The following is a 27,313-nucleotide window of genomic DNA, read 5'->3' as shown; positions in this document are numbered from 1 at the left end:
TATCCCTACATATTTTACCCACTAATCCCTCTAACCTACTCACCTCAGGACACTAAGGGGCAATTTTAGCATGGCCAATCAACCTAACCCGCACATCTTTGGACTGTGGGAGGAAACCGGAGCACCCGGAGGAAACCCACGCAGACATGAGGAGAATGTGCAAACTCCACACAGACAGTGACCCAAGCCGGGAATCGAACCCAGGTCCCTGGAGCTGTGAAGCAGCAGTGCTAACCACTGTGCTACCGTGCCGCCCCCTAGTCTATAATAGTCTCTATTATATTTCACAAGAGGCCTCAGTGATGGGCAATAAATGCTGGTGCAGCCAGTGATGCCTATATCCCATAAAGAAATTAAAAAGAAATAATTCTGTCGGGGTTTATTTCATAACAAAGAAATGTATTTTGATAATATTTATGATAAAATAAGAAAATAGAATAAGTGCAATTATTTCTCCCAAATGGGGCTACAGATAGATGTCACAAAGGACAAAGAAAATTACAGCACAGGAACAGGCTCCTCCAAGCCTGCACCGACCATGCTGCCTGACTGAACTTAAACCCCCTACCCTTCCGGGGACCATATCCCTCTATTCCCATCCTACTCATGCATTTATAAAGAACAAAGAAAACAGCACAGGAACAGGCCCTTCTGCCCTCCAAGCCCGCGCCGCTCCCTGGTCCAAACTAGACCATTTTGTATCCCTCCATTCCCACTCCGTTCATGTGGCTATCCAGATAAGTCTTAAACGTTCCCAGTGTGTCCGCCTCCACCACTTTGCCCGGCAGCGCATTCCAGGCCCCCACCACCCTCTGTGTAAAATACGTCCTTCTGATATCTGTGTTAAACCTCCCCCCCCCCTCACCTTATACCTATGACCCCTCGTGAACGTCACCACCGACCTGGGAAAAAGCTTCCCACCGTTCACCCTATCTATGCCTTTCATAATTTTATACACCTCTATTAGGTCGCCTCTCATCCTCCGTCTTTCCAGTGAGAACAACCCCAGTTTACCCAATCTCTCCTCATAACTAAGCCCTTCCATACCACTATTGTATCTGCTTCCACTATCTCCCCCAGCAGAGAGTTCCGGGCACCCACCACCCTCTGTAAAAAACCTGCCTCGTACATCTCCTTTAAACCTTGCCTCTCGCACCTTAAACCTATGCCCCCTAGTAATTGACTCTTCCACCCTAGGAAAAAGCTCCTGACTATCCATTCTGCCCACGCCCCTCATAATCTTGTAGACTTCTATTAGGTCTCCCCTCATCCTCCGTCGTTCCAGTGAGAACAAACCAAGTTTCTCCAACGTCTCCTCATAGCTAATGCCCTCCATACCAGGCAACATCCAGGTAGATCTTTTCTGTACCCTCTCCAAAGCCTTCACATCCTTCTGGGAATGTGGCGATAGTTGAGGCGTTGAGTATAGATGCACTGAGAGGAGGCTAGGGTGTGGCTGAAACACCCAGAGAGAGTGCGGGAGAGCACTCCTGTGATTTTGTAGCATTCTTATTGAAATCCCTGAATGAAAGATGGGCTCAGTGGAAGACAAGAGGCTGGCTATGAAAACACTGGAATAATTGAGTCTGGAGGCAACAGTAGCATGAATTTTCACAGTCTGCGATTGTGTGAACTGGAAACCGTTGCAGTCAATTAACACGTGCCTTCATCCTGTAGGTGAGGATAATACAGGATACTGGGAAATGCCCGTTCAATGGTCTAGGAGGCACAGGCATCATTAAACTGGGGAAAAGATGCTCTGGCTTTCAATTAAATAATCTCGTCTGGATGTGAAGAATGGAGTCTGTGCTTCCAGGAGCTACAGGGACAAACACACCTTTTGCAGACAATGCTTCTCTCCACTGACTACCAGGTTCCACATTACGGATCTTACAAAAAAAACTGTTACAGACAGAGTGCTCCTCATGTAGCTTGACAGGACTGTTCTGTCATTCAAAGTCTGCAAGCAAGGAAATAGAGAAGAATTATGAAGACCAAGAGACTGCATTACCTCTAGCTGAGCCAGTGCTCATCCATCCAGTCATTCACCCTCTCCTCTCATTCAGCAGCCCAGAAGAGCTAACTATCTCTTGGTGCTGCTTAGTTTACCGATTGCGTACAAGAAGAACCAACGTGCAGAAAAACAGAATAAAAAAGGAAGCCAGAGTATACAGGTCTGGAAACATAGGATTCCTACTCTACAGAAGAGACCATTCAGCCCATCCCATCTGCACTGACTCTCTAACAGAATATCTTACGCAGGCCCTCTCCCTGACCCTATCCTGTAACCCCATGGCTAACCCGCCTAACTTGCACATCTTTGGACACTAAGGGGCAATTTAGCATGGCCAATCAACCTAACCTGCATATCTTTGGAGTGGGAGGAAACCGGAGCACCCGGAGGAAACCCACGCAGACACAGGGAGAACCTGCAAACTCCACACAGACAGTGACCCAAGGCCGAAATTGAACCCGGCTCCCTGGAGCTGAGAGGCAGCAGCGCTAACCACTGTGTTCATCCATCAGTTAGGATACTCCAGTAGCAAGCAATAAAAGAACGAACTTCAAAGTAAATGAAAGAAAAGGTTTAATAAAGAAACTTCATTACACCTCCACTTGGGCCACAAGCGCACTCCACAATCCCCATCTGCTTTCTATTTTTTACCGGGTCAGCTGACCACCATACCATTTTGCCATTGGTTACATTGTCAACCCAGGTCAGTTGGCCAGCTGACCCTCACAGCATGTTGCTGTTGGTTACATTATAACACATTGTGCCATTGGGTCACCCTAAAATAACGTTAACATTTATATATGTGCTGCATTTCATGGGACGTGGGCATCGCTGGCAAGGCCAGCATTTGTTTCCCATCCCTAATTGCCCTTGAATTGAGTGGCTTGCGGGGTCATTTCAGGTGGCAAGACTGTTGTAGCTGAGGTTTAAGAAGCTATAGGGCATGCGGATCTGGGTCTTGCCACAAAATGTGCTTCTCCTTTTTGATTTTCAGTACGTCAGTGCAAGGCAAACCACTTCCTATTTACTGCACAGAGTAGCAGGCACTTACCAAAATTTCCCACTCCTCCCAATCATCTCCATTCCAACCGCATAGACTGCTTTTCATTTTTTTTAAAAATTGTTCATGGGATGTGGGCATCACTAGCAAAGTCAGCAGTTGTTGCCCATCCATATTTGCCCCGAGGAAGATGGCGGAGGGAGATAGGTCTTCTTGAATCACTGCAGTCCATATGATGTAGGTGCACCCACAGTGCTGTTGGGAGCTAGTTCCAAGGTTTTGATCCAGTGACTGAAGAAAAGGCAATATCATTCCAGGTCAGGATAGTGAGTGATTTAGAGGGAAGGTTGCACTCAGTGGTGGTGGTGTTCCCAATTGTCCGACGCATATGCTCTTCCAGATGATAGAGGTCACAGGTTTGAAAGGTGCTGTTGAAGGAGTCTTGGCGAGTTGCTGCAGTGCATCTTATAAGTGGTACACACTGTTGTCACTGTGATGGAAGGGGTGTTTGAAGTGGTGGATTGGGTGCCATTCAAGGTGGCCATTTCGTTCTAGCTGGTGTCAAGCTTGTTCATCACTGTTAGAGCGGCGCTAATCCACGCAAGTGCGTTAATGTTGCGCAAGAACCATTTTGGCCTTTTATATCTTGCCCTTGTAGTTCTTTTTGGAGGTCAGACTGAGCAACATCAAAAGGCCAGATGATTTTGTTTAGAAGGGTGGGGAAATCATCACAAACCCAACACGTGGGCACACAACCACATGGGCTTGCTCCAGTGGTGATTGCTAGACAACAAACCAAGGACATTGAGAACAGCTATGGTCACCCACCTCCAGCATTTAGCTTTCGCAATGCTGTGACAGTGTCAAGAGTTGCCTTATGCATGTTCAGTTTTGGCCTGATACACCTGCCCATTGTCCCATTTCACGTGACTATTATATATTTAAAAGGGTTGCAGGTTGCTTCAAGAGCTGATAACATGATTTGATGGTGATGTAATTAGGGTGTTGCCACAGGCTGCAGTTTTACTTTCAGTTTTGTATTCTGTGCAGTGCAGAGAGCAGGAGCGGGAGTCTCTGGCCACACTTGCCTGAAAACTAGAGATACACGCCTGACTTCAATGGACCTTTACATGGTTCCCCCCCCCCTCCGCTAGCATTCCAGTGGCGGGCGGGATGGGAGAACGCTGGCCCAGCTCTTTGAATCTACGTGTAAAAACCACGTTTTGCTACAACCCAAAACACAACATAGTCAGGGCATTACAGTTATAATTATGCATTCGTGTACAGGTACAACGTCAGACCATTATGGGCACAGGGATCTGCAACAGGTAGTCTAATGGGATAACTTGCTCCCTTTCCTGGCTCATTTACTACCATAACCTGGCAGCATCAGGACTTGGTCAGTGCTGATTTAATTGAAGCACTCCGGATGATGGATGTCTTACTGGCATTCTCACAAACATGATCTCGCTGGCTCGCTTCCAGCATCCAGGAGGTTAATTAAGCTAGAGATTTTTAAAAACCTATAGGGAGACCATTGCTGCTGAGATTTAAGGGGAAAAAAAACCAGAGTGTCCACGTCTCTCTTATCTATCCTCATATGGTGAACACACACAATAACAACCAGAAGTTCAAGTTCTTTTCAACTTAAGTAACACACACTGGAAGTGTGTATTTTTCGCATGTGTGTGTCAGAGAGCAGCGGGGGCTGGGTCATTGAATATTTCTCAGGCCGAGTTAGATTCTTGATTGACAAGGGAGTCAGAGGTGGAACAGAAAGTAGGGCCGCAATCAGATCAGCCATCATCTTACCGAATTGTCAGAGCAGGCTCAGGGGCTGACGGAAAGGACAAATGGCCTACTCCTGCTCGTAATTTGTACATTCGTATGCACGTTGGCATTTTAATCACTCATGGTGCTGACAGTCAGGGCTGGCGTTTATTGCCCATCCCTCAGAAGATAAGGATACCATGTAGGAACAAGCTGCTGCTTGGCTGTGAAAGCAGCCTCCACAATCAGAAAGCTCATTCGCGTTCAGGGGGCCGAAATTGATAATTCCCTAAATTCCATATGTTCACTGCAGATTGGAAGGTATCAAATGTAATCGCTGCTGTTTAAGAAAAGGAAGGAGAGAGAAGACAGAGCCGGTTACCCGGTCATCAGTATTCGGAGAAATGCTCAAACCTACTATTAGTAATGCTTTAACAGGGCACTTTAAAAATTCTGATACGGCCGGCCTGTGTCAGCACGTGCGTGGCCAGGCCCCGTGTCAGCACAGATTTATGAAAGGAAAATAGTGTTTGACAAATCTGTTGGGTTTTTTTTGAGGATGGAACTAGCAGGATAGATAAGGTAACAGCAACAGTGGTTGTGACGTCGAGGGATTTTTACATGGGGTTTGTGACGACGCCACACAAGAAATTGTTACCCAAACTTTGAGTTCATAGAATTGAGGGCAGGATTTTCAGCCCCCTCCTGCAAGTGGGATCTTCTGGTCCCGCTGAAGTATGCGACCCCTCCTGGCGGGCTCCCTGGTGGCAGAGCGGACGAGCTATTCAAAAGCTCGGAAGGACCGGAAGATCCCACCAGCAGCCAATGCTTGCCACACCCACCATGGGATAACCCACTGTGGGGGAAATCCCAGCCTGAGGGTAATACATTAGCATGGACTGAGGATTGTCCATGCAGGGTGAACAGGTTGGCATGCTGTAAATCATGTGATGTTGTAAAAATTTTGTACTTAGGCCATAACGATCACAGAGTCACTACAGCGCAGAAAGAGGCCATTTGGCCCATCGAATCTGCGCCAACAACAATCCCACCCAGGCCCCCCTTATTTATCTTGCTAATCTCCCAGACACTAAGGGTCAATTTAGCATGGCCAATCAACCTAACCTGCACATCTTTGGAGTGTGGAAGGAAACTGGAGCACCCGGAGGAAACCCACGCAGACACGGGGAGAACGTGCAAATTCCACAAAGACAAGCACCCGAGGCCAGAATTGAACCCGGGTCCCTGGCCCTGTGAGGCAGCAGTGTTAACCACTGTGCCACCCCAATCTATTAAAGTACTGAGTTTTTGTCTGTTGGGACTATTATAATTAATGATTGGGAGATTTATTTGGTGGGTGATGCCTGGCATATGCAGAGGCATGTTGGGAGTATGGAGGACTGGAGCGCATGACGTATTTGCAGTTGCCAACAGTTGGTAGTGGAGGTGGAGGTTGATGGAGAACAAAAAAAAAAGCAGAAAGCAACGGGAGTCCAAAAACAAAGTTATTCTTAAAGTTTATTTATTAGTGTCACAAGTAAGCTTACATTAACACTGCAATGAAGTTACTGTGAAAATCCCCTAGTCGCCACACTCTGGTGCCTGCTCGGGTACACTGAGGGAGAATTTAGCATGGCCAAAGCACCTAACCAGCGCGTCTTTCGGACTGTGGGACGAAACCAGAGCACCCAGTCCGAAAGACGCGCTGACATGGGGAGAATGCGCAGATCCACATAGATAGTTACCCAAGCTGGGAATCGAACCCAGGTTCCTGGCACTGTGAGGCAGCAGTGCTAACCACTGTGTCACTATGCCACCCTCTCCTGTGCTACTGTGATTCATAAAAATCATAGAATCCTATAGTGCAGAAGGAGGCCATTTGGCCCATCGAGTCTGCACCGACCACAATCCCACCCAGGCCCTATCCCTATAACCCCATGCATTTACTCTGGCTAGTCCCCCTGACATTAAGCGTCAATTTACCATGGCCAACCCACCTAACCTGCACATCTTTGGACTGTAGGTGGAAACCAGAGCATCTGGAGGAAAGCCACGCAGACACAGGGAGAATGTGCAAACTCCAAGTGACCCAAGATGGGAATCGAACCCAGGTCCTTGGAGCTGTGAGGTAGCAGTGTTAACCACTGTGCCGATTGATTTGGTAAGCAATGGAATGAGAGGGATGGCATGGAATGGAGCAGAGTGGGTGAAATGAATGAAATGGATGAGTGTGGCAAAATGGCAGGGATAATTCTTTGATACAACCTACCATTCGAAAGCTATTCTTTGGGCTGAAGATGAAGATTCGCTAGCTCTGAATGATAAGGTTTAAGAGAACCTGTCAGGTGAATTAAACAAGAGCATCAGCCTTGCTTCTATAGATGAAGATGATATTCTGCATCCTCGAAGTTTCTACACAGTCCATTAGCCATCGCACAGACTTAAACCCAAGGAATGAGCAGTTGCAATGTTGCTACGAAATCTGAATCCTAAACAAGGATTTTGTTGTGGAACAAAATTGGTCGTTTGGAAGTTGTTTTCTGTGGTGATAAATGCTGAAGTTATAACAGGCAGATCTCAAGGAAATAGTTTGCTTATTCCCCAGATAATATCCAGCCTATCAAACCTGCCTTTTCACCCACAAAGAAAACAGTTCCCGATTAGACTTTCATGTTCTCTGACTATGAATAAGTCACAGGCCAGGCTCTTGACACAACTTGTATTTATATTCCTAGGTCTGTTTTTACACATGGACAGCTGTCTGTAGCACTTTCCAGAGGGAGAAATTTTGACTCAGTTAAAGTCTTTGGTGAAAGAATAACAAGGAATCCCGTGTTTCGTGAAGTACCAATGCAATACAGATACTAATCTGACTGCAAATGTTTTGCAAGTCTCTAATGGTCTGTATTAATGACTTAACTGAGGGGGCCAAGTTTAATTTCTCCAATTTTGTTGACAAGTTTAAGTATTAGAGTCACAAGTCAGCTTACATTAACACTACAATGAAGTTACTGTGAAAATCCCCGAGTCGCCTTTACGGGTACACTGAGGGAGAATTTAGCATGGCCAATGCAGCTAACCAGCAAGTCTTTCAGACTGCAGGAGGAAACCGGGGCACCCAGAGGAAACCCACGCAGACACGGGGAGAACGCGCACACTCCGCACAGACAGTGACCCAAGCCGGGAATCGAACCCAGGTCCCTGGTACTGTGAGGCAGCAGTGATAACCACTGTGGCCATGGAGCCAATACAAAGCCAGATGGGAAAGGATACAAAGAGATATAGACAAATTCAGTGATTGTGCAAGAACCTGATTGATGGAATACCATGTGGGGGAAAGTGTGACATTGTCCACTTTGAAAAGAAAAACAGAAAAACAGACTATTTTTATATTAAAAGGTGAGGGCATGGGATATGTTGTTATTCAGAGGGGGGGCGGGGGGAGTCAATATACAAATCACAGAAAGTTAGCAAACATGTACAGCAGGCAATTAGAAAGCCTTTATCACAAAGGGAGTGGAGTAATAAGTCTGGCTAAAATCATACATGACCTTGGTGAAACCTGGGACGTTGTGTACAATTTTGGTGTCCTTACCCAAGGAAGGATATAATTGCCTTGAAAGGAGTGTTACAAAAGATCACTAGACTGATTCCTGGGATGAGGGAATTGCCCTCTGAAGAGAGATTGAGCAAAATAGGCCTAGATTCCATTGGTTTAGAGGGACAAGAGTTGAGTTCATTGAAACATATAAAAATTCTTAAGAGGCTCTACTTCGTAGATGCTGGGAAGATTTTCCCTCTCAGGTCGGAAACACAGGGTCATCCGCTCCAAATAAGAGGTTGGCGAATTTGAATGGAGATCAGTAGTCCGCACAACAGATTGTGAATCTTAAGAATTCTGCTCCCCCCACCTCCGCCACCGCCCCCCGCCTCCGCCACCCCCCCCCCCCGCCTCCGCCACCCCCCCCCCCCCCCCGCCTCCGCCACACCCCCCCCCCCCCCCCCGGCCACACCCCCCCCCCCCCGCCAACCCCCCCCCCCCCCCCCCCCCCCCCCCGCCTCCGCCACACCCCCCCCCCCCCCCGGCCACACCCCCCCCCCCCGCCAACCCCCCCCCCCCCCCCCCCTCTCTGGAGTGCTATGGATGCTCAATTGTTGTAAATATTCAAGACAAAAGATTGATTGCTTTTTGGATACAAAGGGAATCAAGGGCAAATGGGGATGGGATGGATACTGCGAGGAACTGGAGTCAAAGGCGATCAGTTCTGGTCTTACTACGTGGTGGAACAGGTTTGAGGAGCGAATGGCTTACTCCACTCCTTTTCTTTTGTGCCCACTGCATTTAATTAGGTATTTTTGTCAGAAATGTGTGCAGTTCGGTCTTCCCTAACTTTACCTTACCCCCCCCAGTACTAGCCTCATCACGTCTCATCTATTTTGCTTCCCCATTGGTAGTCCTGTCTTCAGCTATCTCAGTGCACAGCGCTGGAGTTCCCATCCTAAAACTGTCTGCACCCCTTGCTCCATCAGAGCATCAAGCTTGGCTCAATGACACCATCCTCAACTCAGAGTCCAAAACGTTGTAGGTCCAGGTTCATAACGGGGAACATCAACAGCAAATGATCCAGACTGGCTTTTCAGTGAAGCATTTTCCGAGGTTAATCTGAGACCCGAGGTGGAGGGAAAAGGTTTCCCTGGCATTTTCTAAAGAAGAGCAGGGGAGTTCTTCCAATAAGTTGGCAAACATTTGTCTGACAATTGAGTGCTTTATTACAGTGTTACTTTTGGGACATTGATATCCGAAAGTTATTTGCTGTATTCCCCTAAATGCAGCAATGACCACAGTTCAAGAACACTTAATTGACCATGAGATGGTCGTCATGTCACAAGATTGTGAACATGTCTTACAATTGTAGAGATGAAGGCTGAAAACCTTCCACCTCACCCGCCCCAATTCCGGTTCCCAGAACAGAAATCCCCATTGGCCTCGGGCAGGATTTTCCAATCTCGCCCGAGCGAGGCCATAAAATCCCACCCAATGCCTTTGTTAAAAACATCTCTTACTAATCTTCCAGTCAATCACTCGCCCTGATATCTGCATCATTTAGCTCTTTCCTCATCTTTGTCCAATTATGTTTCTGTGATGCAACTTGGAACTGTTGCGATATAAATTATTCCTTTGAAATTCAGTTTTCTTGAGGAGCGGATGTATTTTTTAAAAAACTTTTGGGATTAAAGTGATATTCTGTAAAGAAAGCCACGTTTCTGTCCCCATGATTAATTAAACTGGAGAAGGTTAATAGAGACAGCTGGTCTGTGAGAACTGAGAGATAAAGGGGTAAAGGTGTTAGGTTCATGTATTTGTTATGAGAGTTTATAGTGTGTTCAGGTAAATAGGTTGGATTTAAATTTGGTTGAATTTCAAAGGGAATTTCTGAAGTGGCAAGAAATCTTTAGAATCATAGAATTTTACAGCACAGATAGAGGCCATTTGGCCCAACATGTATGCACTGGCTCCCGAAAGTGCTACCCAGCTAGTCCCATTCTCCAGCCCCACCTCTGTACCCCTCTAAATTCATCACTTTCAAATGTGTATCCAGCTCTCTTTTGAAACATCCTGAGGAAGCTGCCTCCACTACTCTCCCAGACAGCGCATTCCAAATCCCAATAACTCTGAGTGAAGACGTTTTTCCTTGTCTCACTCCTAGCTCTCTTGGCGACCACGTTGTTGCCCCTCGTCACTGACATACCAACTAGAGGAAACAGAAAGTCCTTCTTTACCCTGTCAAAATTGATCATCATTTTGAACACCTCAATAAAGTCACCTCTTAATCTTCTCGGCTCCATGGGGAATAACAGATTCTTATATTTGGAGAAGTTGAGTTCAAAGAGATGTTTGAGGACAATGAAATTTGAGATGAGAGGGAGAAAGTGTATTTAAGGAAATCATAGAATCTCTCAGTGCAGAAGAGGCCGTTCGGCTCAGTGAGTCTTCACCGACTCTCTGACAGAGTATCTTACCCAGGTCCTCTCCTCCGCCCTATCCCTGTAATCCATTTACCATGGCTAAACCCATCGAGGGACACTAAGGTCCTGATTTTACCGGCACGCCTGCCCCGGAATCGGGGTAAGCGAGAATCGCAGAACGGCAATCTCTGTTGGCCTTGGACGCAATCTTACGTGCCTCGGGCGGGTGTGCTGGTAAAATCCTGGATTAAGGGGCAATTTGGCATGACCACATCACCTAACCCACACACCTTCGGACTGTGGGAGGAAACCAAAGCATCCGGAGGAAACCTACACAGACATGGGGAGAATGGGGGGGTGGGGGCAAAGGGCCTGTTCCTGTACTGTACTTAAGAAGTTCTTAACGTAGCTGAGTTGGTGTTGCTTGGGTGGGGGGTGTCCTGGAGAACTGTGTGCTGAGCAGGTGGAAAAGCTTTGAATTCAAGGCAGCCACCCAGGTCCAAGCCAGAAAAGTTTTTGTTTTCAGAAAGCAAGTTATTTCTGAAAGTTCTTTTTGGATTTCCACATTTGAATGGAGGTGTTTGAGGAGTTGTGTCTCATACCTTTATTAAAGTGACAGCAGCTCTTTGCTTTGGGAAATATTACTGGAATTTGATCATTAAAAATCTACAAAGGAGTTGTTGCTAAGTAGGTAGTTTACTCGTGTATTTTTGACCTGGTGTACCTTTGGGGGTTGTTCTAAAAGACTTCTTTTTAAATAATGTAACTTTATGTGCGCAAGTTTTTTTTTTACTCATTAACAAATATTTTAATTGTTAAAGTCTAAAGGTGTAACTGGAGTTCTATGCTTTAGGAGTCAGTAGGTCTTCCTCCTTTTCAAAGTATAAAAAAAAGTTTATGATCAATAAGACAGGTTTCCTCCTGGGATCTGGCTTGCTCACCAATAACATCTGCTGTAGTTGTAACAGTACGCCCTGATGAGTGAAATACAAACAGCTTTGACAGCATGTTTCAGCAGTGCTAAATACAAGTTGCTGCTGTTCATGATTAAATGGATGACAGCATAAACATATCTTGTACCTCCAATGTAAAGGAAGTTGGCACTGTGATGCCTGGGTTAGTCAAAAAGGGGTACAATACAACCCCTTGTAGGGCACAGTGGTTAGCATGGCTAACACAAAGGCCCCCCCCCCCCCCAATCCCCCCCCAATCCCCCCCATCCAAGCTACACATCTTTGGAGTGTAAGGGACAATTTAGCATGGCTAATCAACCTAACCTGCATATCATTTGGATTGTGGGAGGAAACCGGAGCACCCGGAGGAAACCCACGCAGACACAGGGAGAATGTGCAAACTCCACACAGGCATCCAAGGCTACAATCAAACTTGGTCCCTGGCTGTGAGGCAGCAGTGCTAACCACTGTGCCACCCCCTGCAAATGCGTTGACTGATTCAGCAAGTATGTGTCAGATCACAAAATCCCATTTTTCTTCTCTCCTACCCATTTGAGAGTGATGGAGTGAGAGGATGTGGTGCCAGGGTGCTTGATTGGCACTGCCAGGGCCCCAGGCTGGCACTGCCCAAGATGCAGTGCCCATCCCTTGCCCCACTGCACCAGGGACCTGGGTTCAATTCCGGCCTTGGGTCACTGTGTGGTGTTTGCACATTCTCCCTGTGTCTGCGTGGGTTTCCTCCCACACTCCAAAAACACGCAGGTTAGATTGATTGGTCATGTTAAATTACCCCTTAGTGTCTCAGGATGTTGATTTGATTTATTATTGTCACATCTATTAACATACTGTGAAAAGTATTTTTTTTGCACGCTATACAGACAAAGCATACACCATTCATAGAGAAGGAAACGAGAGAGTGCAGAATGTAGTGTTACAGTTATAGCTAGGGTGTAGAGAAAGATCAAGGATTAGTGGGGTAAATACATGGGATAGGGCCTGGGTAGGATGCTCTGTCAGAGTTGGTGCAGACTCAATGGTCCAAGTGGCCTCCTTCTGCACTGTAGGGATTCTATGGCTAGCATTTCCACTTTCAAACACAAGATTGAGTCTGGAATGGTAAAAGACTTTTCATATTAAATCAGCAGAGAATAAGCAGGAAAACAAAATAAGTAAATCAGTTGAGAATTTGCCAGACTGCATTCCATCTCTCACCTGGTCTATTTTAAATAATTTCTCAAACAGTAGCTCAGTGCTTCCCTCTTTGCACTTCCCAGTCTGTGAACAGATTCTGTAAGTCAGCCATCCACAGTTACAAAGAAAACAAGCACCACTGGCACCAGAGTAGCAAGTATGCTGGGACACAAGAATCCATTAGCCGTCAGTGCAACCTCATCCACATCTGCATGGGGCTGATATAAAATCAGGTTATCACAATAGATTTCCAGCAATATAATCATCACCTTCAGGGCACATTTCAGGCTGTCTCTACGGGGAGTGGAGAAAATCTCTTAAGAAGATTAGGCCAGATTTATTAGGGTAACGTTAGCTATATACAGTTGTTTCAGGCAGTTTCCAACTGAACCAGACTGAAGGCTACTGGAATAAAAATGAGCAAAGCCTCCAGTTGATAAAGTCATTTAATCTGGGAGCTGGTGATTCTAATACCTGTGGAATGGCAAATTGTCAGGTTGCACAATTGGCCGCAAGGAATGAACAGTTACAGAATCGAGAACATTCAGAGAACTTCTGATATCTATAAAACAAATGCCACATTGCAACTAAATTTATTTTATAGTCGCAAGACACCAGACTGGCCATTTACAATTGTACAAGACATTTCAAATTCCATCTCTCAAGCCTAATATTGAGAAATCATGCTTTACCGGAGGGCTAACTCAAGAACATTATAGAAAATAAATGTAACCGTAGGAAGGTAAGTTTCTTACTCCACTCACTTCAGATATGATACAAACGCACGTTTCAATTTTAAACGTCTCTAACACACAAGCATGTCTCAGTGAACACACTGAGGTTTGGCAACTTAGCCTTTTAACGTGACCAATTCAAACTGCATAGACATGTGGACATTTCAACTGGACTTTGGTCGGGGTATTCTCTAAACCATGAGGGGGCTGGACGGATCAGATAGGGAGATACTATTCCCACTTGTGCAAGGGTGGAGAATGAGAGGACGCAGATTTCAAATAATTGGCAAAAGTGACATGAGTAGGAGAGCAAAAAAAAAACTTTTTCACCCAGCCAGTGGTGGAGGTCTGGATGCCTTTACCCGAGAGAGAGAGAGAGAGAGAGAGTGTGCAGGAAGCATTCAACATGGAATTGGGCTGAAATGGAAGAACGTGCAGGCGTTTAGGGGAAAGAAGGAGAAAAGTGACAACCAAAGGGGCTCGTCCGGAGACAACGACGGGCCAAACGGCCTCCTCCTGCGCTGTAACAATTCGAAATTACGACAGGTACGCGTAGACACCGACACGGCACACACACACACACACAAAAGTGCAATTGGAATGAACACGCACTGTACCTTTTCCATTTTGCCAGGCTGTGTACCAGGACAGGCTGAGGAAGGAGGTGACAAACACTAACGCGGTGGCCACAGTCCCATTTCTGAGCCTCATCTCATTGCCCACCGAGTCCGCTACCGGAGTTTCGCCGCCACTCTCATAGCAAGAACTGGGGGCTTCTCCTCTGCGCACCCGCGTCTCGCTTTGCCTCTTGTCTCCTTTTAGAATAACCAGAGATGTTTATGCACATTCAACCCTGGGAGGGCTGGCAACCAAGGGGAGAGGGAGGGAGGGGGTTTCCTCCACTCTCTGCACGGATTTTCTATTCTCGGCTCACGAACTCCGCATGGGTGCGAAGGGAGAAAGAAAATAACAACATCAGAGCCCCAGTGTTGCAGCCACCGTTCAGGAAGCGCGGAACTCGCCCAGAGAGGAGGAGCGGAACAGAGCGGCGGGGGGGACCTCCACTCGCCCGGCCTTTACCCAATCAGAGCCTGGCCACGCCCACCCCCCTGCGCCCATTGGACGGTGCAACGTCAGGATGAACCAATGACCCAGAGGGGGACGGACGGACCTCCCTTCCCATTGGGTGGGCCCGGCTGCCACTCAGTCCCGCGTCACAATGGGTTTGACAGCCCTTCTTTTCCTGTCAATTTCAGCCCTGCTTCCAGCCCCGGCGCTGCTCACCCCCATTGAAGGGTGTCTGTCTGAGGTGTGCGGCTGCTGCAAGTGTTTAGAGGGGCAGCAAAAATAGAATCAATCATTAAATTTTTCCCACGTACAGAACTTTACCAGGGAAGAAAACAACTCGCAAGACACAAGAAGCAAAGAAACGCCAGTTATAGCTCTCCCTGCTATTTGTCAGCTGCTTTAGTTGGGACTGTACCTCAAGGTGGTTTCATTTCCTAACTTGCCAACATGTAATGTTTTCACTTTTCAAAGATAGTTGTGATTTTTCGAGGTCGAAAATGGAAAGTTCTTTAAATAGTAGGGTTTTTTTTTTTACTAAAGATCCATAATACAGTGGCAATTCAGATCCGGAGCAGTTGCCTCAGAGGCGATGCCAGCCCAGCGCTTTCAAGTACTGTTGAAGACATCCACCAGTTGCGTTCGGTCAGGGACGGATGGGGTGGGAACCGTTTCTCAATCTTTCATTTGGGACCTTTAACGCAGCAGGGAGAAATGCATCTCAAATTTCTATTCTCAAATAAAAGCTTTATTTCACTGCAACGCAGATATTTGAAACATTCGTTGCTGAAGTTCCTGAATAACATTTCTCAATAGGGATATCTGGGCGTAACCATCCATGATCGCTTTTTGCCCTCGCCAGAAACAGGCAGGCTTTCGTTTCGGTGAAGAATGCATGGGATCAGTTGCAGCTTTACAGTGCATGATATAGGGGCCCAGGGAAGACCCAATTATGACATGATAATGGAGTTTTATTTTTAAAAATGTGTTGTGCCTGACTGCAGATTGCTGAAATTGTGAAATTTTGAGATCTTGGGGTTGGCATGGTGGCACAGTGGTTAGCACTGCTGCCTCACAGCGCCAGGGACCTGGGTTCGATTCCCGGCTTGTGTCACTGTCTGTGCAGAGTCTGAATGTTCTCCCCGTGTCTACATGGGTTTCCTCCGGGTGCTCCCACACTCCAAAAATGTGTGGGTTCGGTGGATTGGCCATACTAAATTGCCCCTCAGTGTCAGAGGGACTAGCTAGGATAAATGCATGGGGTTATGGGGATAGGGCATGGGTGGGATTGTGGTCGGTGCAGACTCGATGGGCCAAATGGCCTCCTTCTGCACTATATGATTCTATAATTCTATGAATGTACTCCAAAATCTCTATGAATGAATGGCGGACTCAATTTCTCTCAAAAAGAGGGATTAGGAATTTATTGCCCCATTTATCCCACATATTCAATGGCCTCCTTCTGCACTGTAGGGATTCTATGATTCTATTGAGGTGCTATAAACAGAAATGTTAGAAATACACAGCAGGACAGACAGCAACAATAAGAAGATAAAGCAGATTATGTTATCACAGGTGTATATCCTTAATCTCAGCTGAAGACTTAAAGAAGGCTTATTTTAGTAAAGAGATTCACCAGACACAGTAATCACTGAGAGGGAGTTGAAACAATGAATTTCTTAATTTCTTCAGAGTGGATAGTCAGAAGCTTTTTCCCAGGTGGAATAGTCAATTACTAGGGGGCATAGGTTTAAGGTGTGAGGGGCAAGGTTTAAAGGAGATGTACTAGGCAAGTTTTTTTTACACAGAGGGTGGTAAGTGCCTGGAACTCGCTGTTGGGGGAGGTAGTGGAAGCAGATACGATAGTGATTTTTAAGGAGAGTCTTGACAAATACATGATGAATAGAATGGGAATAAAGGGACATGGTCCAGGGAAGGTTAGGGGGTTTTAGTTCAGTTGGGCAGCTTGGTCAGTGCAGGCTTGGAGGGCCAAAGGACCTGTTCCTGTGCTGTAATTTTCTTTGTTCTTTGTTCTTTCACATACATCTACATTATATAAAATATCATCAGCACAGACATAAAAAGGACACACAATGTGCAAATAGTTTCAGGGAGGGAAAATACACAAAAGTCATCAATTAAAAAAAGACTTGCATTTATATAGCAGCTTTCATGACTACTAAACATCTCAACATGTTTTACAGCTAATGAAGTACTTTTGAAGTGTAGTCACTATTGTAACAGGAAAGAAGGCAGCCAATTTACACATAGCAAGCTCCCACATACAGCAATGGGGCGATGAGCTAGATAATCCATCTCTGTGGTGTTGGTTGGGGGATAAATATTGGATGGGACACTGGGAATAACTCCCATACTCTTCTTCAAAACAGTGCCCAGGCATCTTTTGCCTCCATCCTAGAGAACAGAGAAGTCCAAAGCTTAACTTGTCACCTATAATACAACACCTCTGACAATGCTGCACTCCTACAGTAGCGCAATGCAGTATCAACCTTGAACTTTGTGCTCAAGTCTTGGAATAGCACTTGAACACAAGATGTACCAACTCAGAGGCCGACGGGATCAGTTCATCTTGTATTACTTCACAAAACAAGTTTCTCACAGCATTGCTCCTGTGGTGGCGAAAGGTACAGTAATCAGTAAAGGAACAGTAATCCTACATAACTAGTAATTCGAAGATCCAAACCAATACTCTGGAGATAAAATCAAAATACTGCAGATGCTGGAATCATCTGGTGAATTCACTGGAGGTGGCAGCGTATTTGACTTCAGGGAGGTTCTCATCAGTTTTTACAGATGCACCAGAGAATGCATCCTTTTCAGATGTATCACAGCTTGGTATGGCTCCTGCTCTGACCAAGATCGCAAGAAACTACAAAGGGTCGTGAATGAAGCACAGTCCATCACTCAAACCAGCCTCCCATCCATTGACTCCCTCTACACTTCCCACTGCCTAGGAAAAGCAGCCAGCAGAATCAAGGACCCCACACACCCCAGACATACTCTCTTCCACCTTCTTCCATCGGGAAGAAGATACAAAAGTTTGAGGTCACATACCAACCGACTCAAGAACAGCTTCTTCCCTGTTGCCATCAGACTTTTGAATGGATCTACCTTGCATTAAGTTGATCTTTCTCTACACCCTAGCTATGACTGTAAAACATTCTGCACTCTCTCGTTTCCTTCTCTATGAACGGTATGCTTTGTCTGTATAGTGCGCAAGAAACAGTATTTTTCACTTTTGTGTCCCAATACACGTGACAATCATAAATCAAATCAAATCAAAATCAAAACTCAAAGACCCAGCCTCCACTGCTCCCTGGGAAATTAAAATCCACATAACAACAACTCTTAAAGTTTATTTAAGTAGGCTTACATTAACACTGCAATGAAGTTACTGTGAAAATCCCCTAGTTGCCACACTCCAGCGCCTGTTCAGATATACTGAGGGAGAATTTAGCATGGCCAATGCACCTAACCAGCAGGTCATTTGGACTGTGGGAGGAAACTGGAGCACCTGGAGGAAACCCACACAGACACGGGGAGAACATGCAAACTCCACACAGACAGTGACCTAAGCCAGGAATCGAACCCGGGTCCCTGGTGCTGTGACGCAGCAGTGCTAACTACTGTGCCACCGTACTGCCATCATGTTGTATGGAACTACCACAATCCTAAATGTAATATACCCAGAACACATCTCGCAGGTCAAAACTGGGCATACATGAGGTGCTGTATGGCAGCAACAGCAGCAGAATTGTATTCAACCACAATCTTTAATCTCATGGCTCAGTTTATCACTCATCCTATCATTACCATCAAGCCATGGGACTAACCCTGGTTCAGTGAGGAGTATCGGAGAGTATGCCAGGACCATATCTAAAAATTTGTTACCAACCTTGTGAAACTAACATAGGACTATTTGCACGCTAAACATCAGAAGCAGCATGCTAGAGATAGAGAGACAAGGAATCCCACAACCAATGGATCAGAATCCCACAACCAACGGGGCAGCATGGTAGCACATGGTTAGTACTGCTGCCTCACAGTGCCAGGGACCCGGGTTCAATTCCTGGCTTGGGTCGCTGTCTGTGCGGGGTCTGCACTTTCTCTGCGTGAGTTTCCTCCCACAGTCTGAAAGAGGTGCTGGTCAGGTACATTGCCCATGCTAAATTGCCCCCTAGTGTACATGAACAGGTGCCAGAGTGTGGCAACTATTGATTTTCACAATTGCTTCATCGCAGTGTTAATGTAAGGCTACTTGTGACACTAATAAATAAACTTTAAACAGACCTAACTTCTGCAGTCCTGTCAGGAGGTTTCAAAACATCCCCATCCTCAATGAATGGGAAAGCGAGCATACTAATGCAAAAAAGAAAGAAGCATATACAACAATCTTCAGCCAGAAGTGCTGAGTGGATGATCCATTCTGGCGTCCTTTTTTTATTCATTCGTGGGACATAGACGTCACTGGCTGGCCAGCATTTATTGCCCATCCCTAGTTGCCCTTGAGAAGGTGGTGGTGAGCTGCCTTCTTGAATCGCTGCAGTCCATGTTCTGTGGGTTGACCCACAATGCCGTTAGGGAGGGAATTCCAGGATTTTGACCCAGCAACTGAGAAGGAACGCGATAGGTTTCCAAGTCAGGACGGTATGTGGCTTGGAGGGGAACTTGCAGGTGGTGGTGTTCCCATGTATCTGCTGCCCTTGTCCTTCTAGATGGAAATGGTCATGGGTTTGGAAGGTGCTGTCTAAGGATCTTTGGTGAATTGCTGCAGGGGGTCCCCAGCATCACAAATGGCAGTCTTCAGACAATTCGATTCACTCCATATGATATCATGAAATGATTGAAGGCACTGGATACAATAAAGGCTGTGGGCCCTGATAACATCCTTTTTAAAGTTTATTTATTAGTGTCACAATTAGGCTCACATTACCACTGCAATGAATTTACTGTGAAAATCCCCTAGTTGCCACACTCTAGCACCTGTTCGGGTACACCGAGGGAGAATTTAGCATGGTCAATGCACCTAACCAGCACGTCTTTCGGACTGTGGGAGGAAACCGGAGCACCCAGAGGAAACCCACGCAGACATGGGGAGAACATGCAGACTCCGCACAGACAGTGACCCAAGCCAGGAATCGAACCCATGGGAACACCACCACCGACAAGTTCCCCTCCAAGCCACACACCATCCTGACTAGGAAATCTATCGCGTTCCTTCTCAGTCGCTGGGTCAAAATCCTGGAATTCCCTCCCTAACAGCATTGTGTGTCAACCCACAGCACATGGACTGCAGCGATTCAAGAAGGCAGCTCAACACCACCTTCTCAATGGCAACTATGGGTGGGCAATAAATGCTGGCCAGCCAGTGATGCAGCAGTGATGCAGCAGTGGCACTGTGCCACCGTGCCACCTTGCCTGTAATACTGAAGACTTAGCTCCAGTTTGCCCTTCACCAAGTTGTTCCAGTACAGCTACAACACTGGCATCTACTGACAATGCAGAAAATTGCCCAGGCATGTCCAGTCCACAAAAAAGCAGGACACATGCAACATGGCCAATTACTGCCCATCGGTAGCCGTAAGCTAAATGATGGAAGGTTTTGTTGACAATGCAGTCAAGCAACGTTTACTCAGCAAAAACCTGCTCACTGATGCTCATCCTGGGTACTGCCACAGGCACTTAGCATCAGACCTCATTTCAGATGTGGTCCAATCATGGACAAAAGAGCTGAAGTCCTGAGGTGAGGTGAGACTTCCTGTCCTTTCCATTGATGTTAAAATTGACCGAGTGTGACACCAAGAACCCCGGGAATCAGGGGGAAATCTCTGTAGATATTGGAGTCATACCTAGTACAAAGGAAAATGATTGTGTTTGTTGGTGGCCAAGGTGAATAATCAAGTGAATGCCTTCCTGGCAGCTGCGAGGTTTTAGTTAGTTAAACTCCAATAGCCGATGATGCTTTGAGGTTGTTTGCTGCTGATCTGTAGACATTTGCTGGGTAGTTGGGGAAGAACATTGAACTTGTGGCATTGGGAAAAGGTTCCTCTGAGTCCATGTGGTGACAAAACGTTTGAAATGCTGGCTTAGACTTTTCAGATAGTTTGCCTGGTCTGGAGGGTATTAGCTATGAGGAGAGGTTGGATAAACTCGGTTTGTTCTCACTGAAACGACAGAGGTTGAGGGGTGACCTGATAGAGGTTTACAAGATTATGAGTGGCATGGACAGAGTGAACAGTCAGATGCTCTTTCCTAGGGTAGAAAAGTCAAGTACTAGGGGACATAGGTTTAATGGGTGTGGGGAAAAGTTTAGAGGAGATGTGCGAGGCATGTTTTTTACACAGAAGGTGGTGAATGTCTGGAATGCGCTGCCCGGGAGGGGGTGGGAGCAGGGACGATAGCGGCATTTAAGGGGCAACTGGACAGATACATGAATAGGACAGGAATGGAAGGATACGGACTCCATAAGTGCTTACGGTTTTAGTTTAGGCAGGCATCATGATCGGCGCAGACTTGGAGGGCTGAAGGGCCTGTTCCTGTGCTGTACTGTTCTTTGTTCTTTGATCTATAGATCTAAATCAAACAAACCAAACCTGAAAACAGGGCAATATCTACAACAGCATACTCTTAAGGCATGACAAAAACGCAGGGAGAAAAGTTACCGCTTGAAAGGGACAGAAATTTATTTATTGAAATTTAAAATGAATTATGGGTGACTTGATTCCTGGAGGTGTTTTCCATTTGTAGAAAACTGAGGAATCTCCATTGCCAGAAGAAATGAACATTCTGGACTACTTGGAGATAGGTTTGTCCAGAAGCTCGTGCACAGGGATCAGAAAGAAGGCAAACAGTTTGACCTATGGTACATCCAGCATGTCACACATGTGCTGACATCATGGAATATGATGCACACACATCGCTGGAGTGGATTTCTGGAACAGACATTGCACAGATATTTCAGAGTTTTGTTTTCATTGTTAGACCTTGCTCTGAGTATCTTCTACTGCAATTTTTAGTCATTTTTTGTTCTGGGGTCCAAATTTCTCCTCTGTTTATTAACTAGTATTAACTTGTTGATCATATTGTCACTTGGCTGTTGTAGAACCGTTGTTGGTCTTCATAGTGAGAGGATTTGAATATAGGGATAGGGATGTTTTGCTGCAATTGTACAGGGTGTTGGTGAGCCCACACCTGGAGTATTGTGTGTAGTTTTGGTGTCCTTGCTATAGAAGGAGTGCAGCAAAGGTTTACCAGGTTGATTCCTGGGATGGCAGGCCTGTCATATGAGAAGGGCAGGTCTGTCAAATGTTTAAGAGAGGGAGGCAGCAGACGGAAAATTATAGGCCAGTTAGCCTGACTTCAGTCATTGGCAAGATTTTAGAGTCCATTATTAAAGATGAGATCGCGGAGTACTTGGAAGTGCATGATAAAATAGGACTGAGTCAGCACGGCTTTGTCAAGAGGAGGTCATGTCTGACAAATCTGTTAGAGTTCTTTGAGGAGGTAACAAGATAAAGGAGAACCAGTGGACGTAATTTATTTAGATTTCCGGAAGGCCTTTGACAAGGTGCCGCACAGGAGACTGTTAAATAAGTTAAGAGCTCATGGTGTTAAGGGTAAGATCCTGGCATGGATAGAGGATTGGCTGACTGGCAGAAGGCAGAGAGTGGGGATAAAGAAGTCTTTTTCAGGATGGCAGCCGGTGACTAGTGGGTGTGCCTCAGGGGTCAGTGCTGGGACCACAACTTTTCACAATATACATTAATGATTTGGAAGAAGGAACTGAAGGCACTGTTGCTAAGTTTGCAGATGATACAAAGATATGTAGAGGGACAGGTAGTATTGAGGAAGCAGGGGGGCTGCAGAAGGACTTGGACAGGCTAGGAGAGTGGATAAAGAAGTGGCAGATGGAATACAATGTGGAAAAGTGAAGTTATGCACTTTAGAAGGAGGAATTGAGGCATAGACTATTTCCGAAATGGGAAAACGCTTAGGAAATCAGAAACACAAAGGGACTTGGGAGTCCTTGTTCAAGATTCTCTTCAGGTTAACGTGGAGGTTCAGACGGCAGTTAAGAAGGCAAATGCAATGTTAGCATTTATGTTGAGAGGACTAGAATCCAAGAGCAGGGATGTACTTCTGAGGCTGTATAAGGCTCTGGTCAAACCCCATTTGGAGTATTGTGAGCAGTTTTGGGCCCCGTACCTAAGGAAGGATGTGCTGGCCTTGGAAAGAATCCAGAGGAGGTTCACAAGAATGATCCCTAGAATGAAGAGATTGTCGTATGAGGAACGGTTGAGGACTTTGGGTCTGTACTGATTGGAGTTTAGAAGGATGATGGGGGATCTTATTGAAACTTACAGGATACTGCCACTCCTGGATAGAGTGGACGTGGAGAGGGTGTTTCCACCAGTAGGAAAAACTAGAACCAGAGGGCACAACCTCAGGCTAAAGGGATGATCCTTTAAAACAGAGATGAGGAGGAATTTCTTCAGCCAGGGAGTGGTGAATCTATGGAACTCTTTGCCACAGAAGGCTGTGGAGGCCAAGTCATTGAGTGTCTTTAAGACAGAGTTAGATAGGTTCTTGATTAATAAGGGGATCAGGGGTTATGAGGAAAAGGCAGGAATACGGGAGTGAGAAAAATATCAGCCATGATTGAATGGTGGAGCAAACTCGATGGGCCGAGTGGTCTAATTCTGCTCCTATGTCTTATGGTCTTATGGTCTTATGAGGAGAGACTAAGTCGGTTAGGATTATATTCACTGGAGTTTAGAAGACTGAGAGGGGATCTCATAGAAACTTATAGAATTCTAACAGGGTTATTGCAGCAGGATCTTGATCAATTGGGCCAGTGGGCTGACGAATGGCAGATGGAGTTTAATTTAGACAAATGCGAGGTAATGCATTTTGATAGATTGAACCAGGGCAGGACTTACTCAGTTAATGGTAGGGCGTTGGGGAGAGTTACAGAACAAAGAGATCCAGGGGTACATGTTCATAGCTCCTTGAAAGTGGAGTCACAGATGGACAGAGTGGTGAAGAAGGCATTCGGCATGCTTGGTTTCATCGGTCAGAACATTGAATACAGAAGTTGGGACGTCTTGTTGAAGTTGTACAAGACATTGGTAAGGCTACACTTGGAATACTGTGTGCAATTCTGGTCACCCTATTATAGAAAGGATATTATTAAACTAGAAAGAGTGCAGAAAAGATTTACTAGGATGCTACCGGGACTCGATGGATTGAGTTATAAGGAGAGGCTGAATAGACTGGGACTTTTTTCTCTGGAGCGTAGGAGGCTGAGGGGTGACCTTATAGAGGTCTATAAAATAATGAGGGACATAGACAAGGTAGATAGTCAATATCTTTTCCCAAAGGTAGGGGAGTCTAAAACTAGAGGGCATAGGTTTAAGGTGAGAGGGGAGAGATACAAAAGTGTCCAGAGGGGCAATTTTTTCACACAGAGGGTGGTGAGTGTCTGGAACAAGCTGCCAGAGGTAGTAGTAGAGGCGGGTACAATTTTATCTTTTAAAAAGCATTTAGATAGTTACATGGGTACGATGGGTATAGAGGGATATGGGCCAAATGCGGGCAATTGGGATTAGTTTAGGGGTTTTTAAAAGAAAAAAGGGCGGCATGGACAAGTTGGGCCGAAGTGCCTGTTTCCATGCTGTAAACCTCTATGACTCTATGACTCTGTGATTTTAGGGTTGGACAGGGTCGATTCAGAAAGAATGTTCTAAATGGTGAGGGAGCCCAGAACTAGGGGTCATCGTTTGAGGATAAGGTGTAAACCTTTTAGAAGTGAGGTGAGGAGAAAGTTCTTCACCCAGAGGGTGATGAATGTGTGAAATTCACTACCACAGAATGTAGTTGAAGCCAAAACGTTGTCTAAATTAAAGAAAAAATTAGACATAGCTCTTGGGGCTAAAGATATCAAGGGATATGGGAGGAGGGCGGGGGGGGGAATCAGGATATTGAATTTGATGATCAGCCATGATCAAAATGAATGACAGAGCAGGCTCAAAGGGCCGAATGGCCTACTTCTGCTTTCTATGTTTCTTAATCCTTTGGAATCAATGGGACAAACATTACCCATGGTCTACAAAGGACCGGTTCATCTACTTCACCAACCAAGAGGGTAACGTCCAAAATTACTGCCCATGTGTTTTCAAAAACAACTTCAGGCTTAAAAATCCTTGCAAAGATGATATGCGAAAGCTCGGCTGAATATAATAACAAATCATGCTTTGAATGCACCAATTACTGTACATCCTGAAGTCTCGCTGCATTAAAGAAAGGCAGGAAATTTGTGGGTTTCTTTCGTGTTAATACGAGATCATTTCAAACTAATGCAAGTTGTTTCCAAGCCCATTGGGTTCTTATCATGAAAACCATTTCCTGTTAGCTGCTTGATGTGAGCTATAAAACAGCCATTAAAAATAAAACAATTTGTATTTCAGCAGGAAATAAGAATCATAAGAACTCGGAGCAGAGTAGGCCATTCAGCCCCTCGAGCCTGCTCCGCCATTTAAAACCATCATGGCTAATCTTACCTCATCCTCAACTCCACTTACCTTCCCGTTCACCATAGCCCTTCAAACCTTTACTAATTAAAATTCTGTCCACCTCTTCCTTAAATTTACTCAAAGTCCCAGCACCCACCATGCTCTGAGGTAGTGGATCCCATAGAATTCCTAAATCTATGACCTCTTGATCTATAGATTGCCCTGCAAGAGGAAATGACCTCCCCACGTCTACTTTGTCAATCCCCCTTATCATCTTGTACACCTCAATTAGATCTGCCCTCATTCTTCTAAACTCCAGGGAGTATGGGCCAAAATTGACCAATCTCTCTTCTGGGCGGCACGGTGGCACAGTGTTTTGCACTGCTGCTTCACAGCGCCAGGGACCTGGGTTCGATTCCCAGCTTGGGTCACTGTCTGTGTGGAGTTTGCACGTTCTCCCAGTGACTGTGTGTGTTTCCTCTGGGTGCTCCAGGTTCCTCCCACATTCTGAAAGACGTGCTGGTTAGGTGCATTGACCCGAACAGGTGCCGGACTATGGCGACTAGGGGAATTTCACAGTAACTTCATTGCAGTGTTAATGTAAGCCTTGCTTGTGACTAATAAATAAACTTTAACTCTTCGTAAGTCAAACTCCTCATCTCTGGAATCAATCTAGTGAACCTCGTCTGAACCGCCTCTCATGCAATTGCAGTTCTGGTCGCCGCACTACCAGAAGGACGTGGAGGCTTTAGAGAGAGTGCAGAGAAGGTTTACCAGGATGTTGCCTGGTATGGAGGGTCTTAGCTATGAGGAGAGATTGGGTAAACTGGGCTTGTTCTCCCTGGAAAGACGGAGAATGAGGGGAGACCTAATAGAGGTGTACAAAATTATGAAGGGTATAGATAGGGTGAACAGTGGGAAGCTTTTTCCCAAGTCGGAGGTGACGATCACGAAGGGTCACGGGCTCAAGGTGAGAGGGGAGAGGTATAACTCAGATATCAGAGGGACGTTTTTTACACAGAGAGTGGTGGGGGCCTGGAATGCGCTGCCAAGTAGGGTGGTGGAGGCAGACACGCTGGCATCTTTTAAGACTTATCTGGATAGTCACATGAGCAGTCTGGGAATGGAGGGATACAAACAAATGGTCTAGTTGGACCAATGAGCAGCACAGGCTTGGAGGGCCGAAGGGCCTGTTTCCTGTGCTGTACTGTTCTTTGTTGTTTATCCCTCCTCAAGCAAGGGAGTAAAATGTGCACAATATTCTAAGTGTGGTCTCATCAATGCTTTCTGCAGTAACACTTCACTACTTATATCTTCTATTCTTTTAGCAATAAATGCCATGATTCCATTTGCCTTCTTTATTGCCTGCTGTTCCTGCATACTAGTTATCTGCGATTTATGTACAAGAACACCCAGATCCCTCTGCACCAAAGCACGCCAAAGTTTCTCTCCATTTAGATAATAATTTGCCTTTGCATTTTCCTACCAAAATGGATAACCTCACACTTATCCATGTTAAACTCCATCTGCCACATTTTGCCCTGTTCACTTAACCTTGCTATATCTGATTGTAAATTCCTTATTTCATTTTCACAACTTACTATCCCACCTATTTTAGTGTCATCTAAAAATTTGGCTATGGTGCCTACTATGGCTGCATCCAAGTCATTAATATGGATTGTAAATAGTTGGGGCCCGAGGACCGAACCCTGTGGCATCCTAGCTTGCCAACCCGAGAAAGACCCATTTAACCCAACACTGCTTTCTGTTCATAGAATCATAGAATCACCATAGAATCCCTACAGTGCAGAAGGAGGCCATTCGACCCATCGAGTCTGTAGCGACCACAATCCCACCCAGGCCCTATTCCCGTAACCCCACGTATTTACCCTGTTAATCCCCCTGACACAAGGGTTAATTTATCATGGCCAATCAACCTAACCCGCACATCTTTGGACTGTGGGAGGAAACCGGAGCATCCGGAGGAAACCCACGCAGACACGGGAAGAACATGCAAACTCCACACAGACAGTGACCCGAGGCCGGAATTGAACCTGGGTCCCTGGCGCTGTGAGGCAGCAGTACTA

General features: G+C 45.9%; 1 protein-coding gene across 2 annotated transcripts in view; it reads right to left on the bottom strand.

Annotated features, from left to right (window-relative positions):
- Nucleotides 1-14,641, bottom strand: part of mgat4a (alpha-1,3-mannosyl-glycoprotein 4-beta-N-acetylglucosaminyltransferase A) — a 268,132-nt gene extending 253,491 nt beyond the window's left edge. For both annotated transcript variants that reach the window (XM_078222379.1, XM_078222380.1), the window contains exon 1: nucleotides 14,247-14,641. In XM_078222379.1, the coding sequence (XP_078078505.1) occupies nucleotides 14,247-14,340 (94 nt within the window). In that variant the 5' untranslated portion in view covers nucleotides 14,341-14,641. The remainder of the gene's footprint in view (nucleotides 1-14,246) is intronic.
- Between the last annotated feature and the right edge of the window lie 12,672 nt (nucleotides 14,642-27,313).

Source organism: Mustelus asterias, chromosome 10, assembly GCF_964213995.1.
Source record: "Mustelus asterias chromosome 10, sMusAst1.hap1.1, whole genome shotgun sequence".
NCBI lineage: Eukaryota > Metazoa > Chordata > Chondrichthyes > Carcharhiniformes > Triakidae > Mustelus > Mustelus asterias.
This window is presented reverse-complemented; position numbering and strand designations above follow the sequence as displayed.